Source organism: Cheilinus undulatus, linkage group 3 (assembly GCF_018320785.1).
Source record: "Cheilinus undulatus linkage group 3, ASM1832078v1, whole genome shotgun sequence".
Classification (NCBI taxonomy): Eukaryota; Metazoa; Chordata; class Actinopteri; order Labriformes; family Labridae; genus Cheilinus; species Cheilinus undulatus.
This window is the reverse complement of record NC_054867.1, coordinates 28,357,434-28,369,611: the sequence shown is the minus strand read 5'-3', so window position 1 is coordinate 28,369,611 and position 12,178 is coordinate 28,357,434. Positions and strand designations below refer to the sequence as shown.

The 12,178-nt window shown below is 37.4% G+C and overlaps 2 protein-coding genes across 2 annotated transcripts; one reads left to right on the top strand and one right to left on the bottom strand.

The window, feature by feature from the left end:
- Positions 1-47: 47 nt before the first annotated feature.
- Positions 48-3,333, bottom strand: vhl (von Hippel-Lindau tumor suppressor). The gene is made up of 3 exons (XM_041783052.1): positions 2,888-3,333; positions 2,587-2,700; positions 48-1,025 (listed from the first exon to the last, which is right to left on the bottom strand). Exons 1-3 carry the CDS (start codon positions 3,072-3,074, stop codon positions 832-834), a joined length of 495 nt encoding a protein of 164 aa, XP_041638986.1. The 5' UTR covers positions 3,075-3,333; the 3' UTR covers positions 48-831.
- A 932-nt stretch (positions 3,334-4,265) lies between these two features.
- On the top strand, positions 4,266-5,540 carry LOC121507050 (vasopressin V2 receptor-like). The gene is made up of 2 exons (XM_041783192.1): positions 4,266-5,109; positions 5,332-5,540. Exons 1-2 carry the CDS (start codon positions 4,266-4,268, stop codon positions 5,538-5,540), a joined length of 1,053 nt encoding a protein of 350 aa, XP_041639126.1.
- Positions 5,541-12,178: the final 6,638 nt, after the last annotated feature.

The window sequence follows — 12,178 nt, the reverse complement described above, 5'->3', positions numbered from 1 at the left end:
CATTAGTATATTTAAATGCTGATTCAGACAGGAGGGTTTTTTTGAAAGGTCAGAAGTCACTTGTGCAACAAACTATTCTGTTTTCATTGTCAGACATGAGAGAAAATGTTAGCTTAGTGGTCAAATGAAGTACTGAAAAAACTGGCATTGGCTAAATTGTTGTTTTAAAAATTGGTATCAGCTCTGGGGCTATGTTCACATTTAAATTAAAATGACCCAAATCAGATTTTTTTTCTTTTTTTTGCTCATATTTGACTCAGATCTGTTTTTTTCTGCCAGTGTAAGCAGCACAAGTCAGGTGCAATATATCTTTTTTATATCACATTCTGGACACTTTCATTTGTGTTTCTAAATCAGAAAATGTTTCTGATCTTCAGGAATTCGACTGCAGTGTGAACATAGCCTAATTATCCCAATCAGTGAAATTAGCCATCAAGGGCTAACTTAGCAACCTCTGCAGTGGCCTCACTACATAAATACTGAAATCCTCAAGAATCAGTAAATACCTATATGTAAGTGGAAAAAAAATGTTTCTTTGAATTTTTGGAATTGTCATTACAATGTAAAACATATCATCTTACAAAAAGTAAAGGCTACTTTAATTGTTTTCCTGCCAACAGTACATATTTGCAACATTTGCCAAAGTTCATATTATGAGAAAGCAGTCCAAACTGTACAGCACATATAAGATGTCTTGAACGGTCCATTCAACAGCTCACCCGGTACTTGCTCTAAGCTTTTATCTCCCCATTAGGGTCCTCTACAGTCTAATGGTATGAAATCAGACAATGCTGTCCATAAGTGACTATTAAAGCCATCCAGTTTCATGCCTCATTTCTCCTGGCCTTCAATCCTCTCCAGCAAATGTTGCTCCACTCGCTGATTCATGCGACGCAGATCTTTCGAGACACTGGGCTGATCTTCCAGCTCCTCATGGAGACTTTGAGCTATTTCCAACTTCCTGTAGTCTTCTGGTTGTACCAGTTGTCGAATGACCTGCAGAGCACGATCCTTCAGGCTGTAGACTGTAAATATCCAATAAACAAGTGTTATACAAATGTTGTGGAAATGTTAAGCAGGGCCCACTTTGTCTGTATAGTCTCTTTACTAACAACAGGGTTGAAAAAATTCAGGACTACTGTACTCAAGCAAAAGTAAAGAAAAGTACAGTAAAATCAACTTAAGTAAAAGTAAAAGTAAAAGTACTGGTCTATAAATCAACTCAAGGAAAAGTCAAAGGGTTTAGTTTAAAGTTTACCTAAAGTCATAGGTCCTGAGTATCTGCTAGGGCTGAATGATTGGGAAATTAGTCTTATTGCGACTTTTTGCTTTCAATTTTGCATTTGGGATGTGACATGCAACTATTTTTTAAGGTCCTTATCTTACTTATTTTTTTGACAAACACAAGCAATAATTCTATATTACGACCAACAAAATATTACAAAGATTAAACATAAACTGTTCGACTGTTCTTTCCTTTAGGCCGGGCATATACCTATGTTAGAATGAAATTAGATGATGCATGAATCAATCTGAATTACATCTTAATTTACGTACTGTGATTATAGTGGTAGATTTACTGATTTGTTTAACTTAAGCCTTAAGGCAATCATCATGAAAACTAGGGATGAACAATTTTGATAAAAATATCAAACTGTGTTTATTTTGACTCATGTTGGAGATGCACTATGAGTTGTATTGAAGGATATGAGCATTTTTATATCAAGCTCTTCTTAAAAAGAAAAACATTTACAAAAATAAGAAATGTGAGATTTTTACAAACTATTCTAGGAAAAAATATGCCTGTGTTTGCATGACTATAGAGCATAAAATCTCTGCTGCAAAAATGGTATAAAACCGTTTTTTGACACAGATATTGGGTTAAAGAAATATTGCAATTTCGATTTGAAAATTGCAGCAAGACAGACTGCGATTTAATCTGAATGTCAATAAATTCCACAGCCTTAGTAGCTACTGAGGAGTTTGACAGTAAAACATAAACTTTCTTGTCAGCAAGAAAAACATGAGAATACAGATCTCCAATCAGGTTTTTTTGGGTAAGGTCAAACATCTATAATAAAATAAAATACAACATCTGTTGTGGGATGTAATGTAGAATTATTCTCTCACAATGTGCCACTGTGTAGTCAACAGAGTTGGAAAAAGTACACTACCATTGAACTCAAGTAAAAGTACAGTTGCTCTGGTTGAAACTTCCTTAAATAAGCAAAAGTACATTCAAAATGTACTCAAAAGTTCAAGTTCCCCCAAAAAATACTCAATTCCACTACTGCTTACAAGTCAATGAAGGCAATGAAGCTAAGGGGCTGCTACGCTGGAGCTGTTCACAATTGCATGCTTGATGACCCATGTACCTAAAGGACATTTAAAGAGCTGAAATTTGAAAGGAAAAATAAGAGTAAATTTACAAGTGACAAATTTTTGTGATTTGCTAAGACACAGCTTGCAGTTAAGTGGTATTATTACACTGTGTATCATGAAGTAACTTTTTAGAGTAGGTTTTAGTTGTAATCGTTTCAAGCCATTTCTAATATCTAACTTTTAGAGAGGTTTATCAAATCTTACCTGGTAAAGTGATGTTAGCCAACGCACCCTCTGCTGATTTAGGGAGATACATCTCTTTGCCGTTTACACGCAGTGGCTCGTCAGTCTCTGCATCCCTGAACATCCACGGATGTCCTTTAAAACAGATATGAAACCTTTTAAAGGTGGAAGTTTTACCAAGACAGCTGGTGCTATAGTTGTTCTGTATTACCACATAATCAGAAAAATCCCCCAAGTGTCAGTGAAAACGTAGCAAAAAATCTGAGGGAAAGTCGCCCAACATGTTCTATCGCATCATATAAACAGAATAAACTTATATTACCAGTGAATGTGTTCATTTCCCGTCCTTTTCCAGGCTGTAAATCCTTGTATGCCCGAGGTTCCCCGAGAAAGTCTATCCAAATTGGTCGCGCCACACGGGGACTGCGATTACAAAACACAGTTTTAATGGGAATACGACTGTTCAGAGACCGCACCAGCGGGAGAGACGGCTCTTCTTCCTGCGGCATTACTGCGAAGTACAAAATAACGGCGAATCTATATCACCAAGGCGGCTAAGCTAAGTCTAGCTAGCAGCTTACTAGTATAGTATCCATGTACGTCGTCTCTTGACGACACGGAAATACTCTCGAGTAAAAGATGAATTTGTCACTTAATCTCGAAAATGAATTAAATTAACGCCGTCAAAGAAATAAATAACGCAGTTTTTTTTCAGTATAACAGCGGGTGGACTCTGTTCTCAAACTCCTCTGTCTTGTTTACATTTGCTCTTCCGGTTAAAAGAGCAGTGACGTCAAACTACTCTGAGCGGTGATTGGTTAAACGGGATGTCGACATTACATGGATGAAACTCTAAAGAAGCGCTTCAGATAAGTTATAGGCGTGGGACGTAGGACAAGTAGATCCAGACAAATGGATATAAATAGAGAGAGGTGTGTAATGGACATTTTAATTCGCTGTTACTCTATCAAGCAACCTTTAAAGGCCGTTCTCATACCTTTCCTTCCCTTATTCTTTTTTTTTTTCCAGATATCTCGTTTGTTTCTTTTTTCACTGCTTTGCTATGTAAGATATGATAAGATATACTTTTTTATGTGTTTAATGGAGCAGCTGAAACTCAAATTTCATTCGGGATAAATAAAGTATCTACCTTCTAATCTAATAATCTAATCTAATCAAATCTATGAAAAATATTTGAACAAGGCCACTGAAATAATACAGGGACTGTAGCTAACATTAAAAAACACTTCAAACAAACCACGTTTGACACGGGTGATACAGACAATTTTATCCAAACGTTCACAGTTACTTAGGGCACTGGTTAGATTGAAGCTCCACCCAATTTCCTCTTCATATATAAAACATGGGCGCAGCAGTGGGGACCTTGTTGCGCTATAACACCTTTTCCTGGAGAGACCTGAACTCGTCTTTAAATTTGCTAACGCCAGAAAAAAAAGATAACTAGGGATATATTCAGTAATATACATTGAATAACATTTAAGAGATCTTTAAGCCCATCAGACTTTTTTTTCTTCAACAGAAAAGTTTTGAATCCTTAACAGATGTTTTTTAAGCCAAAGCAGAAAGTAAACGCCAAAGTTACGGAATAATATTTCCAGAACAGCTAGTTTTTTTTTTTAAATATAAAATCTCAAATTACCTCTTTCGGTCAGCTGGGAGGCGTAAATTTGACCAACCAAATGCGTCCTGTGAACAGCAGTAAATTTGTGGATGCGGAGGACGATGTGAGAGATGAGCTTCTGGCCCGGGTGGAGATCGCGCTGCTCAGCGTCATCTTCGTCTGCGCCTCCATCCTCAACAGCGGCCTGCTGCTCGTCCTGTGGAGACAGCGTAAACAGATGACCAGGATGCGCGTCTTCGTCTTCCACCTGTGCCTGGCTGACCTGGTGGTCGCTTTCTTCCAGGTGTGCCCGCAGCTCATGTGGGACATCACTGACAGATTCGTGGGACCAGACCTGGTGTGCCGCGTGGTAAAGTACCTGCAAGTCCTTGGAATGTTTTCATCGACTTACATGATAGTGGTCATGACAGTGGATAGATATCAAGCTGTCTGTAACCCAATGGTGAAGTTTCAGCGGACGCGCACGAAGCTGAACATCCCTGTGAGTATCGCGTGGGGCATCTCTCTGCTGGGCAGCCTGCCTCAGATTTTTATCTTCTCGCGAGTCGAGGTTGCACCTGGTGTGTTTGACTGCTGGGCTAAATTCATCCAGCCATGGGGGCTGCAGACTTACATAACCTGGACCACGCTGGTCATATTTGTTTTACCCGTTATTACAGTAGTTGTTTGTCAAGTGCGCATCTGCAAAGCCATCCACATCAACCTGTACCAAAAGATTCAACACCAGGGCAGCGTGAGTCTCCCGCTGCCCCCGAGAGCCAGCGGCGTAGCTGGCATGTCTAAGGCAAGGGTTAAGACGCTGATGATGACGGTGGTTATCGTACTGGCTTATATTGTCTGCTGGGCTCCTTTCTTCACCGTCCAGCTCTGGTCCGCCTGGGACTCCGACGCGCCAAAAGAAAGTAAGCCATTAAACTTATCCAGATGCTGCATTGTCATGTATCGTATACTTGTGTTGACGTAGTGAGAATTTTAGCAAAGAAATTATTTCTAAATGATCAGCGTTACAAAAACGCCAGATCAGAGGAATGCGTAATTACGCACAAAGCCTTTAAAACATTAACATGTGGTTAGGGACACTTCATTGCAACACATGACATTTTTTGTGTCTTTTGCTTTTCCAGCTGCGACTTTCACCATCCTGATGCTGCTGGCCAGCCTGAACAGCTGCGCAAATCCCTGCATTTACCTGCTGTTCAGTGGTCAGTTTCCTCAGAGGCTGCTAACACTCCTGTGCCAGAGACATGCCAACAGTAAGGATTCAATACACGAAGACGCGACGTTGGTCAGCACGCTGTACATGAGCTTCAGGAATGTGTCTGAGTCTAAATGAGACTTAAAATGTGGAAAAGAAAGAAGACTGACTGCCTGCTAACTTTTGTGCGTCTGGTGACGCTGCTCCATCACTCCCTGCGCTTATGAAGACTGTTCATCTGAACAGGAGAAGACAAACAGTGATTGTGTGTCTCTAACATGTGAAAATATGGCGTGTCAGAGAAGCTCTCACCTAATGAAGGCATGTGACTGCTGCTGAGAATTGCTCCAGATGGTGAAGAATGATGGATGGTCATCTGTGCTCTTTGAGAGAGAGCAAAGGATCAGAACAGACATCATATTGTTATGACTTTGGATATTAAGTAAAACATATTTGACAGCGGATTGTGGATTCTATAAAAACTTATGAGAAAAAGTCTAATGAGTCAGTTTTATTGTCATTTTGAATAAAGGAAATTGCTGTTTTATTGTTTTGATTAAAGCACGGGAGGTAATGGGTAATATTAACTGTATTTGTAGGGTTGTTTCCAAATATAAGCTATAATCATGAGTGTGTTAGAGCAAAAACAACTCACAGAGGTAATACAAAAGTGTAAAATGCCACAGAAGGCCATGAGTGGAAAATATATAACAGGCACCAGCAGAAAGTTGTTGTAACGTTGAGAAACACATTTTGATTTGTTTAAGTGTTCTTTATTGTGACTGCTGTGTTACTATCACTGACTATACGACTGTATGTTGTTGAGGCTGTTGGGTAAAATAAACAAATAAAAAAAGAATAAAATCACGCTGTAAACATGGCAGCAGACGCATTTTTTAGTATTAAATGTCATTTCAGTATTCTACTGACTCTAATAAGCCCATCATCATGTTCATGTCGTTCACTGTTAAGTTTGTACTGGGCCCTCACACCAAGGATCACACTCACACCTATGAATTGTATTGATTCATTGAACGCTAAAGATACTAGCCTGAAACATAATCAACAGTATTTTTTGGATTGAAAAGAGAGCCTCATGACGAAGGATCCTCACAGTGAATGAGCAGCTCACCAAAGGCTGATACAGCCTAACAGTGCTGCACAGGGAACATGGCCCATTTATTTTTTAGCCGCACCAAGGTCAGTACATAATGAACGAACTGTGCGTTTATCATCATCAAGCGATTCTTTATTGGTCAGTCTCAAAAATGATCCATCTGGATGCATGTCCTTCACTTTGTATTTCAGATGTTCCCTGTTCAAAATTGAACCGTGAGGGGTTCAGATTGTGAAATTGCTAAATGGACAATAGTTATCGAGCACTTTTCTAGTCTTCTGACCACTCAAAGAGCTTTTTGTATCACATCCACACGCTGATGGCAAAGAACACTCAATGATGGCTGTGCCGATTGGAAACAATTTGGTGTTGCCTAAGAATAATTTTACATGTTGCTGGCAGGAGGTGAGTCAAAGTACCAACCTTTAAACTGAGAGACAACCATCACTACACTGCAAAACTGGACAAGTAGAAAATACTCAGTATATTTGATGTTGCTAAGTGGTTACTCAAAAGGTTTGAGTGGTGGAAATTATTTTTTTGAGTGTGACTCAAATATAAACATATAATTTGCATGTTTCTCATCCACTGAAATTTCCCCTTATATGTTTCATATATTTTAATTTGAACAATCATGCCACCTGAAGTGAGCTAATTTTAATCAATTTTAAGTGACAAAGACTGTAAAGTATCTTATCCTGCAAGTGCCCTTCTACACAAAGTGTATACTCTAAGACAGAAGAATAGAAGGTTGTTAAAACATTTTTTTTGAGTTTTGACTTAAAGATACAAAATAGCTTTTCGGCTCTATTTTTTCTGAGTTGATTGAACAAATTTTCCTTTTCAAGTAATCAGTACAGGATCATTTTAAAATATTTTTGTCATTGTAATCAAATTATTTGACAATCATTCCTTCATCTGCAGAGTTTTCTCAGAATGCCTTTGGGCATTAAACACTTTTGCACCATGTGTGAAGTCGCTGACTCGGTTTGAGAAGTACAACCTGTGGGTAAAAACCTCTACATACTGTAGTTAGTGTACGGAAAAGGATAGAATTAAATCCCCTGGTAAAATGTGCTTCTTTCAGTAATAGGTACTTAAGTTGGGCTAGCTTGTGTGAAATGAATGTTCAAGATTAAAGTATGTTATAGAAATAAGGGAAAATTGCAGTCAATGAAGAACATATCACTTAAGGAAAAATACTTAAACATGTTGTCTTGAGTTGGATATAAACAGCAGGAAAGCTTCCACTGTGTATCTAACTAAAAAACGTTCAGTTAACCTAACATAAATGTACAAATTAAATTGAGTTGATATAACTAACCCTACTAAACACATACTGTTTTTTATTATTCATTGAATAAACCAGTTCAGTTGCCTCTAATATTTTGAGTTCTACTGAATCAACCTAATTAATCAGGAACTGTAGTATAAATTATAGATTTGAATTCGAGTACCCCAAAATGTTTTCCTACTTCTTACAAACATTGGCAGAATTAGTTTCAACAATGATTATGAGTATGTATAACTTATTCAGCTTTTTAGGGTGTATGCTATCCAAACCATGTTAGAGACAGGTGGTTCTTGTCTGACTGAGATGGTAACGTCACTCATGGTGCAAAAGTGTCCAATGCCCAAAGGCATTCTGGGAAAACTCGGCAGAGGAATAGTTGTCAAATAATTTGAGTGCAATGACAAAAAAGTGTGTTACATCAACTCAGAAATAGCTATGAAATACCAGAACACCGCAGCCACCCCAAACTTTATAAATACCACAGTCAAACTAAATTCTCAGATTGTAAAAGATAAATATTGATAATTACCTCTGTTTGGCATATTAAAAAAAAATGTCAGAGCAAAATATCAGACCAACCTGTTGGTCTATGCTACAATTGAATCCATGACCAGTTTTATACCACTTCAACTGATTCAGTCCCCAAAGTTAGGAAGGATATTTTGGTCATCTTTATAAATCTATTAAGAGACAAATAACTACGATAGTCATGCCTTAAGATGTGTACAAACATAACAACCCCCCACCCCAAAAAAAAGAAAGTAGAAAAAATGTAAATTAAATCACCATAAGCTGGATAGTGATACCTTACTGGTGTGCAGCTAACTCACAAATTAAATAATCCTAAAGGCGATGGCATGGTTGTTTTACACTGAACAAAAATGTGATCAGACTTTCAGCTTAAAACATACTGTCAAGGCAAATTTCTCCATGCTGAGATACTTCTCCAGTTTCGGCCAGGATCAGCTGACTACCTACTAGTCTTAACAGTACAGCAATAACTGTCTTGTAATCAATGAACTTTAAAACCGTCTACAATACACATTGATATACCTTTTGTGTCCCTCTAAAAACATGTTTCACATTGTAGATGTCTCACAGAAAGCTTGAGAAAAAAGGTGCACAATGTTAATATGGGAGATTTATAGTGTCGGCCCCCTAACCATGTTATATAAGCCTCAATAATTACATCAACACGCACACTGGCTGTTCTTTAAAGTAATGCAGTCATGTACAGTGTGTGCATGCATCACTTCAACACAGCCCCACTTGCATGGACATCTTAAATGACATGTAAATAAGCACGCTATAGCTCAGAGATTTACTGTGGTGACGTTACAATTTCCACATGAGGTCCATTTTCCTGTTTTTTTTTTTTTTTCTCTGGCACTTTCTTTGACATGGTGTGGCATTTGCTATGAAACAGATTTCCATTATTCTCTATCCCCTATTTTTTGTTTTCTTAAAGTTAACTGACAGTTGACAAGGGGGAAAAACAGAAATCTCAACTCCAGATACTAAATTAGTGTTAAACTTCAAACAAACCATGAATATCTTACAGGAAGACAAGAGACTGAAGGAGGAATAGGAATAGCCATACATTACAGTGAGAGAGAGTGGAGGGGCAGCATAGTAAGGAAATGTATATAAAGCTCCTGGAAGGGCTTTAAGCATGTTATGAAACTAAGTGAAACTAATAATAATGACTTAGTATGTGACAAAAAAGCAACCTACTTTATATAGACAAAAGTATTTGGCCATATCTGTTAATTATTACATCCAGGTGTTTCAATCAGACCTGTTGCCACACGTGTATAAAATCAAGCACCTAGCCATGCAGGCTTTACTTGTAAAGATGTGTGATACTAAATGTGTTGTTCTGCTGAGCTCAGTGACTTCAAGTGTGGGATGGTGATTGATGCCTTTTGCAATAAGATTTCTAAACTCAAATAAACACAAAATGAATAAATCTAAAATAATTCAACGGTACTCTTGGCACGATTTATTTTAACATACTAATCAAGCAGAAATGTTGATTTGATGGCACGGCTTAGTTTCAGTGAATAATTTAGCATTTTTACACTGCATCTTATTCAAAAATATGAAACAGCTGACCTGTTCACCAGTTTTAATTCCTTAAATTAAGACAATAGCAATGACACTTTACAAATGATTTGTGCGGCCAAGAACTTCACTAGAGAGAAGCAGAGAAACACTACAAAAGCCACAAAACAAGTCTGCTGTATTTTAGGCATCACACTGAAGTGGAGAGAAATGACAAACATGCACCTTGCATGACTGGATTCCTGTCAACATCATTACTATTAATGCTTTTCTCTGAGGGGCAGTCACATGGACATCAAGGCTGCTGTCCCGCTCACAGAGACTCATTAGACCCTCACTGTGTTCTGCATACAAATGATCCTCTGTTCCCGTGTACCTGCACACAGGACTGATAAACTGCACAGTCAGAGTTTGAGCAGACACGTGCGAGTACACAAACACAATAAAGGCACGTTGATTAGTCTGGAAATATTCTTATACTTTTGAGGAAACACGATTCACTCTGAACCCTAAAAACCTTTTAAGATCTGTCTCAAATAAAGGACCAGCCAGTCCTCAGATCAAAGATGGTAAACTCACAGAGGCTCTCAGATAAAGATATAGATGTATAACAACTATTTCATATTCAGTCTCAGTCTTTAGGTTAAAATGCCCTTTAGTTTAAGTCTCATTTCAGTCATTTTCACTTTAAAAATGTATAGACCAGTTTAGTCAATAAAAAGTCCTTACATGTAAGTCAGACAACTGTGTTGATTTTTTACCGACCATGTTATAAAATTAATTTAAATTTAAAACACTGATATTAATTCACTTTTAATTCTTAAATTGTTATGTTTTCAATCTCTTGTTTTTTTACTGATTATACTGAGTGGAAAAATATGGAATCTGAATGCCCATTAGTCCAGCAATAACATTTTTGTCTCATCTTATTCTCAATAAAGAAAACTTATCTTAGTCATAGTTTTAGGATTAAAAATCTATTGTCTCATCTTCCTAATGGAAAAAAAGATAGTTTACTAACATTTTTGTCATAGTTTTAGTTAACAAAATCATCACTGTTGTACAAGTATGCTCACATGCAGATAAAAACTTATCCAAACCATAAATGTATGCCTCTTATGGACACAGGAACTTTTAAACTCACATTTTCTGACTCTTGAACTGATTTTCTTGTTGTTTTTAGGGGGCTTTAGAGCAGAGGTTCCCAAAATAAAGGCGTAAGATACCGTACACACCCACCGACCCTGCAGGGGGTTAAAGTGTACATCATGTTTACATTTTAGGGAGTTTTTGTACACATTACCTTCATGTAAGCACAAATCTTTCTAGATAACTGTGCTTGATTTAAAATTGAAGGCTATTTCTTTTACAATAATGGATAAACACACTTCTTTAAATCATTTCAAATTTCTCTGTTTCTTGGTGATCATCCTGTGACCCTGACTGAATGTCTCGCGACCCCACTGGGGAACCCAACCCTTACTTTGGGAACCACTGTTTTAGAGGACTATACAAAGCCTAATTGAAATAAATCATGTTTCTTGCAATGTCAGCTGAGTTTGGAGACCACAAAATTGAAAAAAAATTGAGGCGTGACTTTAGAAATAGGTTCACAGTAGTCCACCTCTCATGTCTGCTAAAGGCTCACAACTCTGGAGTACATGAGAAGTAAGAAGGGGGAAAACCCTGTAAGTGGTCAAAATACATTGTGAGTAAAGTAGGAGCACTTTGTGCAGGAAAGAAAAATATATGGAATAAAATAGATTGTATACCCTTAATATGTAAGAGGATTAAAAGAAATGTTTTATTGCCTACTATATCCTGATGAAGACTCAGATAAATCAAAATGCATAGACAGATTCCAGTAAAATAAAGTCTTTTTTTCCTCAGAGTGCCTCAGATTGTAGTGTAGACTGCCCTTTCCCATGATGGATTTGTTTGCAGGTTTTCCCTTATCCTTCAAGAGCACCTGAATCCTTCACATCATTTTTTACATCTGACCCTGTGTAGCACTATCTATAATTTCTGTCATGCTGCTCCCGTAGAGGGGGAAGAATTTGCATTTCCCCTCCCCAGTCCAACACAGAGATGACTGAAAGGGCCAAGAGTATCATTATTAAAATACCAGCAAGCATGTAAACACTCATATCTACTTTACCTACTTTAGTATTCATGAGATGCAGAAAAGATTACTGTAGATAATGGCTTTTTTAAATAAAAAATTTGATTTTTATCTGATTTTCATATTTAAGTTTAAGTATCAAATTTTTAAAACAAAAAAAAAATACATTTCAATCTTCT

Coding starts and splice junctions, on each gene's coding strand:
- vhl (XM_041783052.1), bottom strand. CDS start 3,074: ATGCCGCAGGAAGAAGAGCCGTCTCTCCCGCTGGTGCGGTCTCTGAAC. Junction 2,701..2,887: donor GGAAATGAACACATTCACTG/GTAATATAAGTT, acceptor TCTGTTTTAAAG/GACATCCGTGGATGTTCAGG. Junction 1,026..2,586: donor GGCTAACATCACTTTACCAG/GTAAGATTTGAT, acceptor GGATATTTACAG/TCTACAGCCTGAAGGATCGT.
- LOC121507050 (XM_041783192.1), top strand. CDS start 4,266: ATGCGTCCTGTGAACAGCAGTAAATTTGTGGATGCGGAGGACGATGTG. Junction 5,110..5,331: donor CTCCGACGCGCCAAAAGAAA/GTAAGCCATTAA, acceptor TTGCTTTTCCAG/CTGCGACTTTCACCATCCTG.